The following is a 23,372-nucleotide window of genomic DNA, read 5'->3' as shown; positions in this document are numbered from 1 at the left end:
AGGACAAGAGGGAGCTGGCTTCCACGCTATCAGAAGAGATTTAACAGGACTGTCAAGCACCTCTCCTGTGGCCCTGACTTTGAAGTCCTTGCCATCGAGCAACAATGCCCCAGGACTTTGCTATCCAGCTTTCTTCACAACTGTCAACATGGCCTTCACATATCAGCAGTATGGCCTTGAACCCAGTCAGGCCTCTCAGGGCTTTTTCCAGGGTTCCCTTCCAACTCACCACAGAACTTCCAGAGCAGGGAGTGGAGCAGGCTATCTTTCCAAAGCTCAAGAACAAAGGCAGAGAAAGCCTGGGGTCAGACCGTGAGCAGAGCTTTCTGCCTGATGCACCAAAGAGAAAACCTGGGTATCAGAATCAAGGGACCAATTGGCTTCTTGTTGGGCCCTGCTGGGAGAAAAATAAACTGAAGTAAGAGGGGACTGTGGGGCTGGGGAGGGGGCCGAGAGGCAACCAGGAGGTGTCAAGTTAAGGAGGAGCGCAGTTCAAGTGAAAACTTTCTGGTCCAAACTCTCCCACCTTGGCTTCCCCCTGGGTGGCACTTCAGCCCAGGTAGGAGGAGAGCTTCTGGTTTAGGTGTTTGCATCCTGTGAGATCTCCAGTTCACGCGAACAACATTTATTGAACACTCACTGCTGGCTGAGTCTTGGGGCAAGAGGTAGATCCAGTTCAGCGTATAAGAGTTTAGCCAGGAGCCTGACTGGAAGCCCATGCTACAATGGTGGCTGTTTTTTGAAACCTGCCCGCCAGGCCACCAAAGTCTGCGTGCCTCAGAGACCTGTGAGCCAGACCCTGATCACCAGAGAGAGTGAAGGGGGAACCTCAGCTCCTTCCACCCTTCTCTTGGGATTATCTGGGCTCCTTTACTGCAGCCATGAGAAATTCACCAAGTTCACAGAAGCTCTCACCTCACAGACAGCTAAGAGGTGAAGAGGTAATATCCATGAGGGAAGTCTAGGCGGCTGAACAAGTAGTGATGTGAGGTCAGAGCAGGAAGACCAAGGGCTACTGGATGGGTGGGTACATGAAAGGAAAAATGGCCTGGAGGTGGTGATGCCCCCAAGACAAGGACGATAGGAAACTGGTTCTGCATGTCATGGTCTCTGTTTGTCCAAGTACTGAGGAAGTCTGAAGGTTTCTGAAAGAGACTCCTCAGGATGGGGGTTGGGAAGGGGAGAGGGTGAGACTTGAGGAAATAAGGACCCTCAGAGGAACCTCTTCAATTATATAGAGAGCAAGGGACTTCAGGCCCAAATACGTTCAAAATACTTTCTCCTCTTGAGTTATAACTCAAAACCACTGCACCAAAACAAACCACACATGGCTCTCTGAAGGTAGAAACCAAACCCTGCTTTATAAGGCTGAGTAGCCATCACTGGCTTCTCTGCTGAGATATGAGGTGCCAGCCGGTGAACCTGTCTCACCTTCTCCCCTTCCCAACCACCCCTCCAGCCCGCCAAATACCCATCTCTACAATTCAACCACTTCAAAAAATACTCTGAGGAGGGGCCGAGTGGAGGGGGTGGGGGCTCAGGCTGGCCGGCCGGCCAGTTCCCATGAGGTAGCTGACACTGGTGTGCCTGGGCAGGCAAGTGGAGAGAGGCCTGTCACAGGCTCACAGCAGCCAGGAGGGAGCCACCAGCTGACTGGGAGCTGGCGGAAGCGGAGAGTCTCGAAGTCTGCTCAGAGTACTTGATCACAGGTAACAACTGGGTGGAGAGGCTGGGCTCTTTGCTGGTGTCCTCACTGTCCTCTGAGGAACTGAGTTTCCTGGGAGGAGGGGAAAGGCCAGCTTGGGTCTTCTTCAGCTTGGGCATGGTCCCATCTTCAGACAGCAGTATATTTCGCTCAGTGGAGCCATATTTTCTGAAGGGAACAGGAGGAAAGAAATGGCTGAGACTCTGTGTAATTGAGACTTTAAGCCACAGTCTGCTCCCTTCAGAGTCTAGAGCAGGCGTTCACAGTATTCACTGCAGTATGGCTGAAAGTGGCAGCTTCTGGGGATGAGTCTGTGCTCCAGCTCAGCTTTACTGGGCATACCAAGAGCCGCCCAGAAGCGGAGGCTGTGACAGAGTATTCTGATAGTCCTACCAACCCCCAACTGAAGAACACTGATCTCATCAGAATCTGGGAAGACAGGAAGGAAGAAAACTCCCTGAATTCACCCCCAACACCCTTCCCTTGTCCAGGCAGCACTCACCTCAGCTTGATAGTCTCTAGCTTGGAGAAAGCACTGAGTGTCGCATCAGCCTTTGGAACAGTCAGAACTGAGGCCGGGAGAGTCCACTGGAAGCAAAGGAAGCAATGAGGCCAAAAGAGCTAGGTCAAGATCAGGGGAGAGTGTCTGGGTCTTAGGCCTCTTTCCCAGTTCTATCTCGGAGTGACCAAAGGGCAACTCTACCAGAATGGGCCCATGTTGGGGGGAGTAAGTCTTGGCCCCCTCCTTATTCAGACAAGAAGGTAAGGCTACAAAGCACTTTTGATCCTTGAAAGAAAGGCATCCAGGGAATCCTGGAGGCAAGTATCCCTTGAAAGGGAAGGGTCCTGAGACACAGAGGCCTGAGGAACCCTAGGAAGAAGTGAGAGGGTCTAGACCCGCACCCAACCCAGGCTGCACTCTTAGGGTGGGAGAGGGAGGGGCTGAGGCAGGGCTGTCCCCTGTATCCTGGCAGCATCACTCACCACTGGAGCAGAATCAGAGACAGCTCCTGTGTGGAACCCTTTGTAGCACCAACTCCGAAGCAGATCTACTCCTAGGACAAGATTAACAAGGGTGGGACTCAAGAGGATGGAATCGGAATTAGACTTCCCTGATGGTCCAGTGACTAAGAATCTGCCTGCTAATGCAGGTGACACAGGTTTGAACCCCAGTTTGGGAAGATCTCACATACTGTGGGACAACTAAGCCCATGCACCACAACTACTGAGCCTAGGCCCTAGAGCCTGCTTGTCACAAAACTAGAGAAACTCCATCCACAGCAATGAAGACCCAGTGTAGCCAAAATAATTAATTAACAAAAGAGTCATCTTAAAAAAAAAAAAGAGGGTGGAATCAACTGGCCTATTCTTCTTGCCACAGAAGCCCTATTGGTCTATTGGTTTCTTGGTCTATTGGGATTTAATTTCTCATTAAACATGGCCTCCTGTGGGTAGGGAAGACACATCACCTTTGAGCTTGTTGCCATGGTACTTCTGTTCCCACTGGGTGGTGAGAATGTTGAAATATCGTGGCTGCTCAAAAAAGCGGAGATAGCGAGAAGAGATTCGAGATGGAAAAATGCGTTCGAATTGACCACGGCGAGAAAACTCATCCTCCATCTCGACTAGAACCCGAACATCATCTGGTGTCAGGACATCCAGCACAGATGCGTAGAAGTCCTACGGCCCAAGGACCAGGAGGGGGAAGGGGGTGGCAAAGCATGTAAGCCAGAGGCAGAGAATGAAGAAACTGGGGGTGGGGAGCATGGCTTCAGGGTCCTAAGGCTCCAGGACTTTCCAAGGACAACTAGGGCAGGCTGGGATGGCTAGCTTTGGATCTCATCTATTCCCAAACCTACTGAGCCTATTCAGAGGATGAAGAGATTCTTAGCAGGGGTGAGGACAGCCAGGGGGCACAGAGGTTAAATGATTCGTTGGATGAAGTCAAGATCAGAATCCAGCAACTCAGATCTGGCCACAGCCTTATGTCTGCCATCCTTCCGTCTGGCTCCCTTATCTGCTCTGAGAAAGTTAAGCCTTCCAGGAGCTCAGTGCCCCTCTGGGAAAGAAATCCAAAGGGTCAATAGCTTTACAAGAAGGGTAGACTGGTAGAGTATTTTGCTAAGAACAGTGGTTGTTGAACACATACTAAAGGCCATCAGCTCTCTCCTCTAATTGCCATTTCCTTCTCCAGGGTATCTTCCTGATCCAGGGATGGAACCTGGGTCTCCTGCATTGTAGACAGACACTTTACCGTCTGAGCCACCAGGGAAGTCCTCTCTAATGACATACATGCCAGCAAATCCCTGCATGTGGGGATGTAGGAAATCCTGCCTGAGAGGGATGAAGAGCTGTTTGCCTCGGAGCCCCACAGGTTTGACCAGGGAAGCTTTCTGCTGGCACTGTGGCAAAGGCAGTCTCCTACCTGATCAGGAATTTTCTGGGTCAGGTAATAGGCTTTCTTCATCTTCTGTGCAGTGAAGTACTCTGGGGCCACTCGACATCTGTCCCTGGGAGAGCTGGGCAGGCTAAGACAGGGGGTGGGAAGGGGGCAAGGGGTAAGGTCAGCAGCTTCACATCCTGAGGACATGTGGAGAGAAGGCTCAGCCCAGAAAGACACCCTCCTCAGGAGAAGACAAAGAAGGATGGACAGAAGTTTGTTACTAGAGTAGATCAGACTGCAATGCACTACACTCAAATAGCCTGAGAGTCAAAGATCAAGCACCATGTTAGAACTAAAAGGGTACAAAGCATCCTCTTTAAGTTGTATTTAAATAGCAAAAAAAAAAAAAAAAAAGACCATGGAACAATCACTGTATACTTCAGTGTAGTTTAACTGAGTGAAAACTTACTAAATACCCAGCTTGGCCCCACTGGCTGTGTGATCCTGGATAAGCTCCCTGATGCCCTGCCCCTTAGCTCCTCATTCACATTACTACAATTACTACTGACAGACACAAAGACGGCCTCCAAGGAGCTCACAGGATGGCACAGATCAAACAACAACTACAGCACAGAGCCAAGACTAAAACTATAAGATACAGTGCAGAAAGCAAGTCTTGTTGCTACAAATTAGGATTTGAAGCCCAGCTCTATAGCTCTGCAGATGAATGACCTTGGATGGGTCACTTAATCCCAGTGATATTTCAGTTTCCTCATCTGTAAACTGAGGATACTAATACCAACTTCATGGGCTACTTTGGAGATAAATTTTAGGTTTTTCTGTACACACAGGAGATACCAACTAAATATAAGCTCCCTTTCCTCAAGTGTGGTTCTGAGTGCTTTGAGGGTGTGGAGGAGAGAGCCCACACTCAGCTGGTTTCATGAAGAGGCTGCCTTCAGCTAGGCTTGGATGGATAGGTGAGATCAAAACAGGGAGGTCTTGCTGAGTGGAATTTCAGGAGGAAGGAACCCCATGAGCAGAGGAGGGGACACTATAGGGGAACAATGAGAGGCAGCACACAATTCAGAGAGGAGACTGGACTAACTAATCCTTAAGGATCCTTCCAACCCAGAGGTTCTAAGAGTGATCCAGTTTGTCAGAGCACATGAGCTGGGAAGAGGAGTAAAGGGTGGGGTGCTTGGGAAAAACTGGCTGAGGCCTTGACTGTCTGCTTGAGGAATTTAAAGATGGTTCCCTAGGCCCTGTAGGGATTCCTTGGCAGGGGAGCAATTAACCAAACATGCCTTTAGGAACACTGACTTGGCAGTGGTGTGTGGATATATTGCAGTGGGAGATGGAGCAGCAAGGGAGACCAAGTAGGAGGGAACACCCAGACATCATCCCTTCCCAGAGTCAGACAAGCAAGGAGGCTGACCTGGTGGTGGAGCTGCTGGAGCTGCTGGAGCTGGAAGCGATATCATCTGCATTGGGCAGAACAAAGCCTGCCAGGTTCAGAAGGTCACGGATCATCTGGCCTTTGATGCTGATGTCCAGCGGAGAGTTGGAGTGGAGGCTTTGGGGAAAGTATGCCAAGAGTGGTACAAGCAGACACTAAAACTGTTTCCAGTCCAACTGTTTCCAGACGCTAAAACTGACATGTCCAAGTCAACACCAGCCCCATTTACATCCAAACTCATGACCATTGTGGGGGTCTTTCTGCATCACAGATAGTGAATAACCTCGCTTAGGGTGGTTCCTGCCTGTCACTTTGGTTTGCTAGAGGAAAAGCATGCAGTAGGTATCAAGTTTAAAACAGCAACTTTTAACAGCCTGTCTCCAATATCAGAAAACCTTGAGATGATGGAAAGAACAAAGGAACAGTAAACAGTAAACCAACTATGAAGGGATTTAGGGAAGGAAAGGTCTTCCCAAAGTCAGCAGGACTGGAGCAGAAATAGAATCAGGAGGACAGGGAAAGGCTCCTATTGTGTGCCCTGAGAACACCTACCTGGGGGAGATGTTCACTTCTAGAACCCAGGGCTTGAGGTTCTCATCTAGCATGACATCGAAACCAAAGAGCTCGTGGCAGCTGTAAGGCCGCCGCACGTACATCTTCAGCAGGCTGGTCACATAGGGTTCTGACCTGGTCCCAGGGAAAATAAAGTATTCAGTTCAGCTCCTCCCAAAGACCCTGCCTAGAGCTGCCTAGGCCAATGGAGTGGCTCAGAGATGGGAAAAAGGAAGCCACCCAAGAAAAAAAGCTCTAGAGGTGCCTGTGATCTGAAGCCAGCTTCTGGGGATACAGTTCAGCAGAAGAGCCGAATTTAAGTCTTCTCTATTCCTTCCTAAACCCTGTCCTCAGAAATGGAAACACAGCATGGTCTAGAGTCTGGAGAACAGCAGTGTAGAGGCCCACGAGAAAAAGGGGATTTGGTGGCAGGCCTCACACCCAGGGTGGCGGTGTGACTCACGAGATGATGGTTTTGACAACGACATCCTTTATCTTCTCCCAGATGACATCACTGTTGACTCCCTTCTGGCTCAGGTAGCTCCATAAAGCCTTCAATGCCCTGTGAGGCAGGGGAGGAGAAGGGAGTATTTAGGGTTAGAATCTATGAATGATCAGCGAAGAGGAAGAAAAAGGACTGAGAGGCCCAAAGGTATCTTCTTCATATGTCTTCTTTTGATGTTTTGAATTAGGACAGAGAGGAGTTTGGATACAAATAGACCAATTCTGAATTGCCAAGTATTTATATAATCTCTGGGTCTTATATTACTCCTCCATTCACTACTCCCCTGAAACCTCCCCAAACCCCAGAACCCTGTATTCCTCCAGGCCTCCACTTGATGGGGACACTGTCTGGGTACCATTTGTGGCCCTGGCAGGCCGTTTCATCTTCATTGGCCTGGTACTCGGCATTCTTTTTATTGACACTGTAGTTGGTCAGGTGCATGAATTTGTTGCCAAGGCTCTTCATGGAAGAGGAATACCTGCAAGTGAGAGGAAAGGCAGAGGGTTCATGGAGAGACAGCAGATGGATAATGGTCCAAACATTTCTCCAGATCCTGAGCAGGTAAGGGGTAAGTGGACAGATCTTTGCAGAGGCAGAAGAGTCTGAGAATCACTTCTGCTGGTAAGGTTTCTAGAACACCACAGCTAAACTCATCTCCTATTTTATACTACCTCAGTTCTGTAGAAAGACCGTCCCTGTTTAGTGAAGTAGAGAACCCCCTTATTTCCCATTCTGCATGTAATATTGTGATTTATAATAATAAATATGTATATACTGGACCCTGCCCCCACTCCCAGACACAGAGATCCTGAAACCTTTGTAGACTCCTAAGTGGTACGAGTACAAGGAGCATCTTTGTTCTCAGATTTGGCATTTTGACCCCAGTTCCTGACACAGAGCTGCTGAAACCCTTATAATTTCCAGGGTAATAGGAGTATCTTTTGTTCTAACGAGGCAACACTGGGTGAGCTCCTGATGGCTCCTGGATGAGAGCCAGTCACTGAAAAGGCCAAGACAAGATTATATGCTTGGAATTTTCAGCTCCCCCCACCTAACTCCCATTCTCTTAAAAAAGGAAGAAGGGCTGAAAATGGAGCTAATGATCAATCGAGCCTAAGTGCTGAAGCCTCTGTAAAAATTCCCCAAATATGAGAGCTTCCAGGTGGGTGAACCTATGGAGATGCTGGGAGAGTGGCCTGCCCAGAGAGAGCATGGAAGCTTGGTGCCTCTCCTCACACACCTTGCCATGTGCATCTCTTCCATCCCCCTGTTCTTCTGTATCCTTTATCACATCCATTTTTCATAAATCAATAAATATAAGCAAAGTGTTTTCTTGAGTTCTATAAGCTGCTCTAGAAAATCAACCAAACTGATACCCCAGCCCCGAGGAGGGGGTCATGGGAACCTCTGATTTATGGCCCACTGGTGAGACGCACAGGCAGCCACCTGCACTTGTAACTGGCATCACAGGTGGTGGAGGGAGCGGCAGCCTGGTGAGACTCAGCCCTTGACCCATGGGATCTGATGAGGTCTCCAGACAGACATGTCAGAATTGAGTTCAACTGTAGGACAGCCAGTTGGTGTTGCATAGAAATGCTTTGTGTGGGGAGAAAAAACCCACCATCTGGTTATAGGTGGTGTCAGAAGTGTTTGATATACAAGTAAAGGAGTCACACGGGAGAAAAGGAAGACAAGGTTTTCCCAAAGGCACTCCACCTTCTCCTTTGCTAACAAAAACTATCAAAACATTGGTTATTTTCCTGTTCGGTGTCCTCCAGCTTCCCTCCCTGGAGGGAAAGCAAATCCCCAAGGCTGTCAGGGCGAGCCCTCACCACCACCACATACTTGCAACTGGCAAAGCGGACGAGTCCATCTGAAAAGAGGTAAATCCGTAGAGGATCGTAGGAGGTGACGTAAACATAGATCCGCAGATCGAACTTGCTGCCGCTGATGAGGTAGGGTTTGTGGAGATACCTACACAGAGAAAGGCCAGCTTCAGGGACAGGACAGATGAGACAGGGCTTGGTAGATAACTGAGCCATGGCAAAAGCCAGCTAACAGTTCCCAGGATAAAGACCTTTAAACAGTTGGCTGAGGAAGGTCTTTGGCTAGGGGGACAAAGGATGAAAGAACGTGGTGAAAAGGGGCCCTCCGAGACTGAGGAGGTGGGAAGCAGGGAGCGAGGTCTCAGCTGGAGACGGGCTCACCTCTGTACCAGAAGGGGCCTCCGCTTGGGGAGCTGACTCCACTTGTGAATGACCTGGATGCCGATGCCTCGAGCAGATGCTGGCTAGAAACCGAGTGGAGAGGAGAGGAGTTGTCTACCTGGCCCGATACTCTGGTGTTCCCACTCTCAGACCCTTCCTGCTGCCTGCCAGGACCACTCACTGGTTTAACAATCCACTTCTGGCGGGTGCTGCTCTCCCAGGCTTTGCGCAGGAGCTTGGCGTCCTGGGGCAGGATGAAGGACTGGGGGAAGAAACTGAACTCCTTCTTGCCAAAGCGGCTCTGCATGCGGGACAGGTTCCGCCACAGTCGGTCCTTGCGCCCAATCTGGAATGAACCTGGGAAGTGGTTTAGCTGCAGAGGGGACACAGGGTGGGAGCAGGGAGAGACAGGGCCATATGAGACCACAAGGAAGACAGCAATACTCACTACACCATTCCAACATTCTAAGCTCCTGTTCCATCTGATTGTCACTGTCTAAAGGTCCTTAAGTATCCTGCGCTGAGCATCCACCAAAAAAATGATTAAAACACAAACACAACAAAACACAATGTAGTGCCCTTTAGGAGTCAATAGTTCACGATGTAAAAGAGTAACTAAGACAGACATAATATTCACTGTAAAAATAAAGAAAAACCTGTTAAGTCTTTTTTCATGCCTCTAGGACAAAAACAGAAAAGCACCTGGCTTTCCTGGGGAAAAGGGACTATTCATTTCAACACGAGACCTCTTTACACATATTCAGCTTGGAGGAACAGAGGCAATGTGCAGTGGTTAGAGGAAAAACATGATAAACTGAAAACAGACACTGTATCTCAAGACACACCAGAGAAAAAGTGTCTTAGAGGCTTTAACTGTCCAAGACACTGTAGCTGACCTACTAGACGTGCATGATCCACTGGGGGCTCACACGGCACCCACCTCCCATACTTTCTCCACCCTGTGAGCCCTCCTGACTTCTCTATGGTCATCCCTCCTCTTTCCTACTTCTACTACCAACTTTCTCCTGCCCAAGTCCAGGGGAAGAGCAGCTCAGAAACGGCCCCTACCTTCTGATGCTCCTGAATGGATCGGAAACTAGGAGACTTCATGTGGTGACCCCAGCAGCCCAGCCAGTCATCATTCCCTATAGAAGGCACATAAGGAAGTCAGTCCTGCTAGCAGCTTGGTCCCTGGGACAGAGAGTGGCTCAGAGGCCCCCGAAATACCACCAGAGCCTGGGCATAGCTCCCAGCCCCGGTTTTCTAAGAGTTGCCATGGAGCTGTCCTACATGAGGCCCTGGGGTCAGGACTAGAACAATGGCCCTCTGTCTTCCAATTTTGAGGAACAGGATTCAGGCAGAGGGATTTCAGACCTATGTCCTCTTATGAAGTTGGAAACTTCAGGACAGGGTCCTCACACAGCAGAAGCTAATCTAGAGGGTCCCTCCTGCCCAGAGCCCATCTGCTGGGGCAGAGGACAGGCTTGAAGTAAGGCAAGTGACTCACTCTTGCTGATCTTGAAGTGGGAACGTCCAATGGTCTGCTTGACAATGTTGGGGGTCACTGTGCTCATCTTCCACCGGAGCAGCTTCCTCTGCTCCCAGGGAAGTTTCTCCACTGAGGAAAACGGGGAGAGGTGGTAGGGGTGGGGAGGGTGTGGAGAAGAACAGGAGAGTCATGGTGAGTAGAGGTAAGAGGTGGCACTGTTGTTCAGCATTCCCTGTAGGCAAGTCAGTAAGTATTATTCCAGGTTAGAGTTTCAAAGGAGCACACTTTGGGGAAGGAAGGGGACTGCACAGGAATGAGGAACACAACGAGGAGAGGAGGATGAAAGGGGTTAGACACAAGGTTAGAGGTCAAGAGTGCAGCATGAGATTATGGGGCTGAGAGGGTCAGCTAAAGGATGGACAAGATAAAGATCCCCTCATCGGACTGCTGGACCAGATGGGTAACCAAGCACCAAAACAGCCATTCTGGAAAGCCCCTTCCACCCCACCACCAGCTTCACTAGCATCCTTCTCCTGGGGGCTATTCCAGGCAGACACATGGCCAGGTTTACCTCTCTCATCTGGAGTGCCAAAATAGATGGTAGGGGGCACGTTGGGAAAGAGACTGTAGATGAGGGCTGGTCGAACAACCTTCTCAGTGGAAAGGGGTTTGGTCAGAAATTCCATGCAGTTCCTAAGAGGAAAAACAGCCATGCGGTAGAGAAAGGCAAAGCTACAACCTTGAGTGCTGTTACTATTACACATTGTTTCTTTCAGGGTGCTATTTTTTATACTGCGATTCTACAGAGACAAGTGCTCAATAATTACTTTGCAAATATTAATACATGCTAAGTCTAACCTATACACAATCACACCATAAATGTCACCTAAAGACAAAGTTTTCCAATACTTCATTCTATGATACAACTAAAATTTCCTGTGACAAGCCATAGGCTGGGGAGGTCCCTGAAAAGAGTGGTTCTGAGAGCAAGTAAGGAGTTTAAGTGGATGTCAGCAGACAAATATGCTACGCTAAGACAAAAAGAAATAGATGAGGAGAGAAAAAGAATGATATGGGTAAATAAAGAGGAGGAAAAGCAGAAAAGACAGAAAGAAGTAAGAAGAGGTAAAAAGGTTTTTAAAAAGAAAAAGGGAAAAAAGCAACAGAAAGAAAAGAAGCAGTGCTATTTCTAACTCATTTTGTATTTATCTGAAGATATATGGATAATTAACGCTCTTCTCTGTTTTGAAAACAGAGACATCAGACATTCATGACATCAGATTTTTATGTAACAGGGTGGCAGTAAGACAGGTCTGGGAATCTGGAGCAGTGGGCCATGGGGTCCCTACTGTTATTCCAACAACGTCTTGATCAAGGCTAGCTCAAGGAGTCTCAAAATAGGAAGACCTAGACTATCTATTGGATACAAGCTGACAGACCCAGACAATTTCTTCAGATAACATTGAAAATGGAATAGTTATGACCCTCTATATCAGGCTGATGTGATCCACAAATATTTATTATTTAAGGTTAATTTTCAGTTTATAAAGAGATACTCTACCTGTTACTTTTCAGCACAACAGAAATAGGCACTGTACATAAAACACCTCAGTGTTTCAAACCTGAGAGATTTTTAATGAATTTTATTGGCTTGAGTTAAATATTAATTCCAATTAATTAAATAAATCCAATTAATTCAACTCTATTTCTAATTTCCAAAATTTTTTACTTTAAAGGCTTTCCATTTACTGAATATTAGAATTTAAGATTGTTGAAAATCAAAAACAGTGAGTTCATATTTAAAAACAAAGACAAGACAGGCATGTAAAATGGTACAGCCACTCTGGAAAATAGCTTTGGCAGTTTCTTAAAAAATTAAACATGCAATCAACCATAGAACCCAGCATTTATCTCAGAGACATGAAGACTTAAGGTTCATTCAAAAATATGTACACAATAAGCAGCTTTATCTGTATAGTCAAAAACTAGAAACAAAATATCCTTCAGCAGGTGGCTGGTTAAACAAACTGTGGTCCATCCATATCATGGGCCACTACTCAGCAATATAAAGGAATGAACTATGGATAACATGGAACAACTTGGATGATTCTGTAGAGAATATGCTGAGTGAAAAAAGCCAATCCCAAAAGGCTACATATAGCTATCATTCCATTTGTATAACATTCTTGGAACAACAAAACTATTAGTTATGAAGGATTAAGAAGGGGATGAGAGTAGGAGGGAATTAGGTGCGGCTCTCAGGGCAACAGGAGGCATTCTTACAGTGACGGAAATATTCACATCTTCACTAACATTAATGTCTTGGTTACATTATATTGTACTATAGTTGTATAACATGTTACCATGGGGGAAACTGGGTAAAGAATGCAGGGAATCTCTGTATTATTTCTTAAAACTGCATGAAAATCTATAAATGTCTCAAAATCAAAAGTTTAATTAAAAAAAAAGAAAAGAAAATCTTTGTTAGCTGCCTCTCAAGAGTACTGAACTTAACCTCAAGAGGCATGACTTTTGGTCTAGCAGTGCTAAAAACCTTGACCTTGCAAATAGTTACTTAATTTCCCTGTTCCTCAATTTTCATATCTGAAAAAACAGAGGCTGAACTTGACCAGTGCCATCTCTAAATTCACATGATTCTTAGAAAAAGAATATTCAATAGGAAATGTAATATACTATTGCTGGACAGAGGAAACAGGTAGTGTTTTCAATGATTTTTCTGTGACTGCAAAATTTTCTATAATAAATAAATAAATCTTTCATAACTGGGAAAAAAATAAGATTTCAGCAATCCAAAAAGATGCCTGATTTTAGTCAAAATCCAAAGTGGTTTAGAATTCCTCAACCTCCATTTGCTTGACCTCATGTTTTAAGCCTCATATAGACTGTACATTTTATAGAAATTAATTAATGAACATAGAATTAACAAACACCTTTTGTGAATTTTATCTTAAAAATCAGAAAGGTTAAACAAAGGGCTGTGCAGCTGTCTTGAACTAGGCCTGAAGACAAACCTAGATCGCCCTTAAGTGTGGAAAAGAGGCTCCAAGTCAATTAAATGTTAAATGTGTTTCTCTTTCAGCGAGTGGAAGTCCTTGGTCAACATCTAATATATACGGCCAGGAGTAGATTTGCTTATCTGAAAGAGCAACGGGTTAGGCTTAAAGTAACAGAATTTATGCACCAGGTTCAGGATACCTGTGACAGGATTTCTACCAACCTTCACATGAAGTCCCTATTCTGTCTCTCCATTTTCTAAACAACTCTGTCCACCTTGCTGGTTTGGAACTCTAAAACTGGTACAGCTGCAGCCACCATCACATTCAGAGATGCAGCCTGCCTTGTCCATACTAATCTTAGATAAGACCAACTCTTCCTCTTAGCTTCATCTAAGGAGCAGCTGACACAAAGGAAAGCAACCACAGTCTGGCTGCTCCACATGCTAGGCAAGCCTTGACATGGCCAGATTACAATTAAAATTAGAATAGGAACTTTGTTTTTTTTACACTTTCAGTAGAAGTTATTTTTTAAAAGAAACAAACTTTAACGGTTGGTACTTTGTGAGGGTTCTTTTTAATATCTAAAAATAATTAATGAAGATAAGAGCCTCATATTGAGACAAGGTTGGAAGTGATGAAGAGAACAAGGAAGATTATACTGAAGAATGTTAACTTTCTACCCAGAAAGGTGGTCTATATGATCTGTAAGCAAGTTTTAAAACTCTTTAGCATAAAGACATGTCCTCATTTACAGTAATTTCCTCTTAATCCTATGTTTCTTCCTCTCTCTGACTCCCCATCTCAGTTATGTACCATTCTACAATTATCTGTTCTACAAAAGAAGGGTCTACATGAAGAGACTGACTTCTTGGTTCCCTAGGTAGAGATGGGTATCACTCAGATTCCACAAAGGGCGGTCAATAAAATACTCTAGATTATAGCTAGAGAATTTTAAATTCAATTTATTACTAAGGTCAACTTTAGTCTTATAAAACCAACTTCCAAAGGGAGCAAAAGAGCCCTGAAAAAAAGCTCCAATTAGTGGTATCATCTATCTCAGAACTGTTTCTGACTTTGGGACACATTTAAAATACAAGGTGGCAAATATCCTCACATGTGCAGCATAACTAAGAATCTACCTCAAACGTTGTCTCTTTGTGAAATCAGTTATTAATTTTCTAACTACTTCTTGAGATTATTTGCTTTTTACTTGAACAGTTTCTTGGAGCCTAAAGACTAAATCGCAGCCCAAGAAACACAGTATTGATTTTAAGCTCAGCTGATAAATACGCTTCTGTTCCCTCCCACTGATTCCTATTTGAAAACTAAAGTCCTAACTGTAAAACTTCGGCTAAAGTGAGTTAGGGTTAACAGGCCATTAATTAATAACTTGGGTGATTCATCCCTTTATAATCCTCAAAAGAGATGGTAAATGAGCGTCTGCCAACAACCTACACAGTCAGGACTCACCGAGAGATCACTGCTACCGACTCGCTGGGGGAGACGGCACAGCACGAGGAGCACTCTGAGTCCCCTGGGGGAAGAGCAGAGAAGGCCCAGGTGGGAGAGGCTGCCACTCAGTCACCAAGCCCAGGCGGCTCTTCTTCGGACATCCTGGCTCAGCCTTCTCGAAGAGCCACAAGCACCCACTGCTGCCTTGCACCACCTTCCCTGAGCTCAATAGCAGCAGGGAGAAGAAGGCAAGACTCAGGGGACAGGGGGCTAGAGAACAAGCCCCCCCCAAGCCACTCCCACCCTCAGACTCCCAAGGCGAATGACAAATGCAGATGACAAAGTGAGTCGAGGATCTGGTACACAGTTAGCCCCCTCCCCTGGCGGTGGTGACTGACTCCCAGTGGGAGGCGAGAGAGTCCTCTACTCACCCTCCTCCTCTTCGTTCTCATCCTGGCTGCAGCAGTCTTCCAAACCATCGAGTAGCTCTTCTTCCAGATCTTCAGTTTCAACCGGGTCTAGCTGGAGGTCAGCAGCCGAACTATAAGAAAGAATCATGCCCCCAGCCCAGCCAGCTCCATAAGAGAGGTCACGCCGGATTCTCCTTCCTTCATCATTTCCCAGTGTTTGTCTCTTCCCTAGTCACCGTCTGCTGGCCCTTGCCTGGGCCTTAAAACCCACTCCTCTTGCTCTCAGAGCTCCGGCCTGGCCACAGTTCCTCAGCCCCACATCTCCGACTCCACAGAGAGGTACTCTGCCTTCCATCTTCCTTGAAGTCCCTCGTAGCATATAAATACAAAGTTCTGAATATAAAACACCATCAGGCAACGTGTGGTAACAGACATCAAAGGTCCCTGGACCTCTCTCTAGGAACTCAGAAAAGGCCTTGTTGGACCATGGTTCCAGAAAAATAACAAGGCACAAGAGGCCAATTAAGTGTGTGTCCTAACTCTGAAACAGCTGTCACAGCAGGAATGACTGAGAACCTGATTTGGTTTGGAATTAAGTAGAGAAATCACAGTCCCCAACACATGTTTGAAATTCTTATTTTTCCCTGGTTATAACCTAAAGCAGGGCTTAGCAAACTCTTTCTCTAAAGGACCAGACAGTAAATATTTTCAGTTTTGTGGGTCATTCAGTCTGTCGCAACTATGCAACCCTATCATTAAAACAAGAAAGCAGCCATAGACAGTAGTAAATGAATAAGGCTGCATTTCAATAAAGTCTTATTTACAAAAGCAGGCAGAGGACAGGATTTGGCCTGAAAGGTGTAGCTTGCCAAAAGGTGTAGCTTGCCAACCTCTGCCCTAAAGTGAAAACCAACACTCCAGGGCACTTAAAAAATAAAAACCAACCTTCAGAGATACAGGGTCAGTGTCACCAGGTGTGTATACATTCTACTACTTTAAATGAACCAAACACTTTCTTCAACTTACCCAATAGCCATAGGAGGTGAGTTCAGCTCCCTGGCTTCCTTAGGCCCTTCCCTCCCAAGTTTGCCCAGATGGATGGAAGAGAGGCGGGTGGCCACCTCGGCTACACCAAGGGGCTGAGGTGGAGAAGGCGGGACTGGAATCTTATCTTCTCCAAGAAGTGGGGAGTCGATCGCAGATCCACAGGCAGGGCTGCAGCTGAGCCTGTTGGTATGTGAGGCAAGGAGGTGAAGGCTGATGCGTTTGGTACAGAAGACTGCACTGTCCAAGCCCCCGGGGTCCGAGGCTGCAGGGAGGACCCTGTTGTCTGCTCCAGTGTCCTCGTGAGGGACCTGCTGGCCGGCCACAGGAGGTTTCCACCGCCGGTTCTGGTTGAGGAGATCCCACTGTAAGCTGGGGTTCATGAAGTAAGACTGTTCAAAATGGTAGCCTTGCCTTGGTTTCTTCTCAAAGCCTCTTGCAGTCAGCTTCCTCACAGACTCAGTGAACCGAACCTCCTTAGTCAGAGTCTGGGAAACAGGGTCGCCATCCCGGCCATAGGGATGCGGCTCAGCCCTGGTGACTAAGTTACTCCGGCTGTAGAGGGAAGAGGCAACACTGGTGGTGGAGGTGTCCAAGGAGCTGGGGGTAGACAGCGTGCTGTGGGGAGGGGCGTCGTCTAGGGCAGGGCCACTGCTCTTGGACGCCTTGTGCTCAACAGGCTGGAACGCACAGTCTCCGGTGCCCCCTGAGTGATGCCAGGAGAAGAGCTGGACCTTGGGTGAGGATACTGGCTTCAGGCCCTCTGTGGCCTGCGATAAAGGCACTTTAGTGCTATTTGGCCGCATGAAAGAGTTGTTGTTCAGCATGGGTTTGTAGGAAGAGGAAGAAGAGGAGAGTGGAGACGGGGTCTTCCCTGAGATGGCAGAGGCCAGGCTCCTCCCTGAAGGACTTTCCCCGGCCGCTCCCAGTGAGGGATACGGTTCCGTGGATGAGGATGCCATGGGGATGACCTTGGAAGATATGGCCTTATTGGCAGTGAGTCTGACAGGGAGCCTCTTTTGAGGGAGAGAGAAAGGTCTTTTTTCTGACGGGCTTGAACGCAAGCAGAAAGACTCCAGCTGCTGGTATGCTTTGTGCCTGTAGTTGGAGCAGCGGTACAGCAGGGTGCTGCTGAACAGGTCTGGGAGGGAGTGCAGGTAACAGCAGTTGCTGTGGCCTGCAATGACAGCTGTGGTCCCGGAGCTACATAGAGTGCTGGGGCAAAAGAAGTACACTGGCTGCGTGGGGGCACCCAAGAGGCCTGGGCCCAACCCTGCTGAAAGTGTCCCCACGTGTTTCTTCTCCAGCCGCCAGATTGGCTTCACCTGCTGACGAGCCTGAGCCCAGACTTTGCCCTCGGAGGGTTTCTCGGGTGATGGGGTAGGCGCTGTGCCTGCGGGCCCACTCTGCTTAAAGCTGTGTCCCCGGCGGAGGCCGATATCGTAGTGCTCTGTTCTTGCTGAGGCCATGAGGAGCCCACATCACGGCCACATGGCCTCATTGCCTGGCTCAGGTGAGGTGCCAGGTGCCTCCAGCAGTTGCAGCTGCATCCTTGAAGTCTGTCAGCCTGAAGGGGAGAGAGACAACTGGGAATGTTCCAGTCCCAGGAGGACAGACACAAGGCTACAGTGATACCCCAGCAAGGAAGAGCTCTACTTTAGCACTTCTTGGGCAACCAGTCTCAGTCATCATTTGGGGCCCTGGGAAAAGAACACTAGATTTTGAGGGTGTTCTCCATGGACTTCCTGCTGCCCTCATGCCATAAGAGCTGACTTCATCAAGGACTGGGACGTTAAGGTGCCACAGGGTGAAATCTGTTCACATGATCCCATTTTCTCACTCAGAGAGCTCTTTCCTCTCTCTCCAAAGAAAAATTCACACCTTTCTGCCTCATCATCCACAAGTTCACGAGTGGCTTCCTTCTATCACCTGACACCCATGTACCTAGGAATAAGACAAGCCTGGGTGTGGCAGAGAAGCCAGCCAACACTTTCCTCCTCATCAACCAATTCTGAATGCTTAAAGATCATGTGAGAAGCAGATTTTACATATACTGCTCCCTCACCAATTCTCAAGCTGCCCCTGATGTGGTCTGCTTTCCACGGACTAAGTGAGACAAGTTCAGACAAGAGCAGGGATTTCTCCTATTGACCTCTGGGGTGCGTTCTGTAGCTGAGACAGTAATTTCATCTCTTCAAGAGTCTAACCAACTATATAGGCTTAAATTCCAACCAATGTGTTGGTGGAAAAGAGGAGAAACAAGATGGAATTAGACATCAACATTCTTTTTACTTAAAATGATTTTATTTCCAGCAGCCACACTGGGACAGAAGAGGTTTGGGAGTAGAATATAGAGGCAAGAAGAGGAGAGAAACTTTCTTCATTCCAAATCCCAGGCTTCAGTCTGGGCTCATCTTGGGGAGAGAGAGCCTGTCTCTTGCATTTCCTCGTTCAATCTTTCCTCTAAAGCAAAACCTCTGAACCAGTCTGTAGCTCTGGGTCCCAAACAGTCAGTTTTGCATGGTCATTTGATTTCTAAATCAAAAATATTCTGCAGTTTTTTACACCTGCGGGGAAGGGTGAGCCTGCTTTTATGACAGCATCCAGGGGAGAAACACAAGACTCTTCTATAAGAAGTCATTCATCTGGGATAATTCTGAATGAAATGCTAGCATCTTAATCAAGTATTTTCACAGTGGCTAAAGGGAAGGAAATAGCAGAGAAATTTTCTTGCTCAAGTTTTATTTAAGACACAAATGACAACGGGGAGAGGGCTTTGTATTTTGATAGGAGAACAATAGCCAAGGAAGATTCTCATTCCTGCCTACAGCTACAGGAACTGCCGCTGTTTTCCACCAACAAAAAGCCACATGATGTCTCCCTCTTTTCCTGCGAAGACTGACCTGTGTGGGAGTCCTTCTCAAGAAGAGTACCAAAAAATCACTGCCACTATTCAAAATGATAGTGGGTGAAAAACAGCATCACAGCTAAAACCAGATTTGATGCCAGTAAATGCAAACTTAAGGTAACAGAAAAGGGGCCTCCACCAAGTCCAAACTATGGAAATACTGCGCAGGGCACAGCTACACTCTGCATGCTTATGGGAGACAAGCACAAACAAAGGGAGGGGTCAGACCCTGCCAGTGATTTTATAAGACCACACACCTGAGTGTGTGTCATGTACACACAACAGGTTCATGTTCCAACTCATGTAGTTATCTTTTGGGAATCCACATCTCTCCCCACCGACGCGGCACAACAGTTTCACCAAAGTGATGGCGGAAAGGGGTAAGGAAACGAGATTTCAGGCTGCAGCCCCCTGAATGTCACCCGACGTGTGGCTTCTCGTGTGCATCTTGCCATCTCAGACCTTCAGGTCTCTACAAGTGTCACTCCCTAGTGTGTGTGCGGGGGTTGAGGAGGACAGTTGTCTTCACCCAGCCCTGAGGTGGTATGCAGTGGGGGTCCGTGGCTATGAGGGAAAGCAGGCTTGGCTACGGTGCAGATGAGACACGGTGGTGGGCTCCTGGGTGCCCTAGATCCCTTTCCTTCTTGTCTACCAGACTTAAAAATACACAGCTCAAAGGCTGTGTCACCTTCTCCAGGTAGTTTTTCTGGACTCCCCAGTTCAAATAGGATGCCTCATCTCTGTGCTGGCCACCACTGCTGTCTCTATGACACTGAACGTAACAAGGACTACTCATCTGACTAGGAGCAAGGAGCATGTTGTTCCCAGTACAAGGTCTCACCCACAGTAAGTGCTCAATATTCTGCTGATTGGATAAACTGGAGAAAAAAAATACAGTAAATAAAGGGGAAATACACTAGCACTTCTCCAAGAGAAGAGTCTTGAGAGTCTCTTGGACTGAAAGGAGATCCAACCAGTCAATCCTAAAGGAAATCAGTCCTGAATATACATTGGAAGGACTGATGCTGAAACTCCAATTCTTTGGCCACCTGATGCGAAGAACTGACTCACTGGAAAAAGACTCTGATGCTGGGAAAGACTGAAGGTGGGAGGAGAAGGGGACGACAGAGGATGAGATGGTTGGATGGCATCACCAACTAGATGGACACAAGTTTGAGTAAGCTCCAGGAGTTGGTGATGGACAGGGAGGCCTGGCATGCTGCAGTCCTTGGGGTCGCAGACACAACTGAGCAACCGAACTGAACATTAGCACTGGTGAATGCTAGTTTGGGCACCTAGCAAATACCAGGTACTATGCTCATTTAATCCTCACAAAAACGCTATGCTCAATTTGCTGATGACGAATCCGAGACTCAGTAAAGCTAAGTAACTTTTCCAAAATTAAACAACCAACAAGGAGTAGCCAGATTAAATCTGACTCCACGCTTCCTCTTCAATAGAAATGAAACACACACCTAGGCCCTGTTTCCAAACTTATCCCTAACCTTCAGGTGGAAGACAAAAGGCAGGTTGGAAACACTATGCTGAACCCCTTTGTGGTGAAGCATGCAAGAGCCCACCACTGCGTCATCTGCACTGTAGCCAAGCCTGCTTTGCTTCACAGCCACAGGCCCCCACTGCACACCACCTCAGGGCTGGGTGAAGACAACTGCCCCCTCACTCCCCGCACACACTGCTCCACATCCTTCCACATGAATCCTCAGTGCCAGGAACCCTGGACGCAAGTGGCCCAGCATTTACCTTTTCCAGGAACAACTCAAGCCCCATGCCAGCCATGAAGATCTGTTATGTATTCATTCCTCTAATTTGATGTTTTGCAAAGGCTATCTTTTACCACTGTTCTCTTTTCATATGAATATGCTTCATAAGCCCCTGATGGTTTTTATAGGGAAATCTTGTGTATCTGTCATAGATAAATGCACAGCTATGTTAGTAGAAGTTGGAAGATCTAGTCTGCCCTAGTCTGGCCTTCTCCTCAGCAACGCTGCCCAAGTCTCCTCCCCCCAAAACATCATGAGATGTTAAGGGTTCCTAGAATAAAGTTTAAAAAATAATTGACTTGAGGGTAATGAATATTTTCTAGGTCAGTTATACCTCCACAAAGCTGTTAAAAATGAAACGATTTTTCCCCCTGAGGGAATAAGAAAAGTAAAGAACTGCAAAGCATTCTGAAGATAAATAAAATGGCGTCAAACATCTCTTTCTATTTGCATGGCTAGCTCTGTCCAATTCCTAGTCCCTCACCTGCCTCACCAAATGCAGGTCTGTTGTAGTAGTGTTCTGCCTGCCTTCCCTGGATCCAGCCTCTCTTCTTCTAAAGCATCCAGTCTCAGGAATCTCAACATCCTGCCCTGCCATCTTTAGACAACATTCAGAAGGTGTCTATCTCATTCTGCCTTCCACTCTTTATGGGGCGTTTTGCCTAGTTTCCTCCTTAAGTGAGAGTGAATGATGAGCAGCCTATGCTAGAAAATCTATGACTGTTGTCTCAAACCACCAGGTCTCCAGAGGCCAGGCCTGACCAAACCAACTTGGACAAGGTATCTATTTCTACAGAAAGCAATTATTCATTACACACTGACTGTATCATTCTCCTATATTACAGGAGTGTGTGGCTCTTGGGATCTGCAGTTTCCTTTTCCTCTTCCATCTGAGAGTTTCCCTCAGTCACCAGGGGAAGTCAGGACATCAGAAACAGTTCAGAGTCTAGAGTCACAAGATCTCTGATGAGATCACTTTAGTTGCCCAATAGTTATGCAAGAAGATAGAAGTGACTTGGCTGGAATCAAACAGAATGAGGAGTGTAGGAATCAGACACATTGTCTCTTAAGAGATAAATCCCAAACTCTGTCTCCCTAAAGAAAGTTGGAGGAGCATGGAACTTCTGTAAAGCCCTATTGAGAAAGAAAGGCCAACACTCCAATCCTAATGAGAAGGGAGGGCCAACAGAAGTTGAGAGGGGCAGCTCTTGTAGAAAACACAGTTACTACAAAAGTAGTTAGCCAACCTCAGGGGAAAAAAACAGCTTATAGCAGCTAAAGCTAAAAGAGGTCCATCTGCAAATTACTGAAAAGTGGAAACAGTTGAATTAGGGGCTTCCCTGGTGGCTCGGATGGTAAAGAATCTGCCTGCAATGCAGGAGACCTGGGTTCAATCCCTGGATTGGGAAGATCCTCTGGAGAAGGGAATAGCAAGCCACTCCAGTATTCTTGCCTAGAGAATCCCATGAACAGAGGAGACTGGTGGGCTACAGTCCATGGAGTCGCAAAGAGTTGGACATGATTGAGCGATTAAGTACATCCTAACATAATTAAGTGACTAGCTCTCCTGAAGCCCTGACCTTCAGCAGCTTCAGAAAAAAACCTTGGGTGAGCTTGAAGGCAGTGGTCCTCAAAGTGTGGGCCCTTTCAGGGATTCCACTAGGTGAAACTATTTCCATAACAAAACTAAGATGTGATTTGCCTTTTTAACTGTGCCAGCCTTTCCACTGATGGTGCAAGAGCAATGATGGGTCAAACTGCTGTTTCCTGAGTAGGAGTAGAGCCAAAGCTACCACGTGAGATTTTTCACCATCACACACTTCTTCACAGCACAGCAAAAGAAGTGCCAGCTTTACTTAAGAATGTCCTTGATGACGCAGTAAAAGATGAAATCCCAATCCTCAAGTACATCTTTTTAACATTCTGTGTGATAAAATGAGAAGTACATATAAAACAGAAGACAACGGTAGTCTGTAAGTAAAGCACTTGTTTGAATTGCAAAATTTTTCTGTGGAACATCATGTTTACTTCAAAGAATGAAGGATACACAAGTGATGGTTATTCAGACTTTGATACTTGGCAGGCCTTCTCTAGAAAATGAGACAGAGGAAGCCTGTCACTTCAAGGGAAACAACTGACAGTGTTTGTTGCCAATGATAAAATTTGAGCTTCCAAGAGAAAATGAGAATTTGGGCAAAATTGTATCTGCCACCATGAGCTTGACAGCTTCCCAATACTTAACCATTTTTCTGATGGCTGTGGTGATATTTTTTTATACTGCAAATAGAATGTGGCAACAACTCAATGGACCAGTATTTTCAAAATTATTTATCACACAATGTCAAAAAATCACACATGAGTAAAAGATCCAGTCAAAGTCAGAGATAGACCAATGGATTCTAATGTAACAAAGTATGAAAAGCTCCCTGATAACATGTCAGATTCCACAGCAGCTAACCT

At 46.8% G+C, this 23,372-nt stretch overlaps 1 protein-coding gene across 7 annotated transcripts in view; it reads right to left on the bottom strand.

Annotated features, from left to right (window-relative positions):
• Positions 1-1,342: 1,342 nt before the first annotated feature.
• Positions 1,343-23,372, bottom strand: part of TTLL4 (tubulin tyrosine ligase like 4) — a 36,722-nt gene continuing 14,692 nt past the window's right edge. For 2 of the 7 annotated variants that reach the window (XM_081584072.1, XM_081584071.1), the window contains exons 2-20: positions 20,893-21,055; positions 16,206-17,790; positions 15,201-15,310; positions 14,788-14,851; positions 10,872-10,993; positions 10,319-10,429; positions 9,880-9,956; positions 8,993-9,184; positions 8,812-8,894; positions 8,450-8,578; positions 6,960-7,082; positions 6,563-6,661; positions 6,100-6,234; positions 5,527-5,664; positions 4,131-4,233; positions 3,175-3,385; positions 2,690-2,760; positions 2,208-2,293; positions 1,343-1,873 (exon numbers count right to left, since the gene is read on the bottom strand). In XM_081584072.1, coding sequence (XP_081440198.1) covers positions 1,615-1,873; positions 2,208-2,293; positions 2,690-2,760; positions 3,175-3,385; positions 4,131-4,233; positions 5,527-5,664; positions 6,100-6,234; positions 6,563-6,661; positions 6,960-7,082; positions 8,450-8,578; positions 8,812-8,894; positions 8,993-9,184; positions 9,880-9,956; positions 10,319-10,429; positions 10,872-10,993; positions 14,788-14,851; positions 15,201-15,310; positions 16,206-17,692 — 3,600 coding nt within the window. In that variant the 5' untranslated portion in view covers positions 17,693-17,790; positions 20,893-21,055 and the 3' untranslated portion in view covers positions 1,343-1,614. The remainder of the gene's footprint in view (positions 1,874-2,207; positions 2,294-2,689; positions 2,761-3,174; positions 3,386-4,130; positions 4,234-5,526; positions 5,665-6,099; positions 6,235-6,562; positions 6,662-6,959; positions 7,083-8,449; positions 8,579-8,811; positions 8,895-8,992; positions 9,185-9,879; positions 9,957-10,318; positions 10,430-10,871; positions 10,994-14,787; positions 14,852-15,200; positions 15,311-16,205; positions 17,791-20,892; positions 21,056-23,372) is intronic. The other 5 variants (XM_081584070.1, XM_081584069.1, XM_081584074.1 and 2 more) reach the window with 3 other exon arrangements.

This window comes from Giraffa tippelskirchi, chromosome 3, assembly GCF_054371585.1.
Source record: "Giraffa tippelskirchi isolate mGirTip1 chromosome 3, T2T-mGirTip1v1.2.pri, whole genome shotgun sequence".
In the NCBI taxonomy this organism is placed as follows: Eukaryota; Metazoa; Chordata; class Mammalia; order Artiodactyla; family Giraffidae; genus Giraffa; species Giraffa tippelskirchi.
This window is presented reverse-complemented; position numbering and strand designations above follow the sequence as displayed.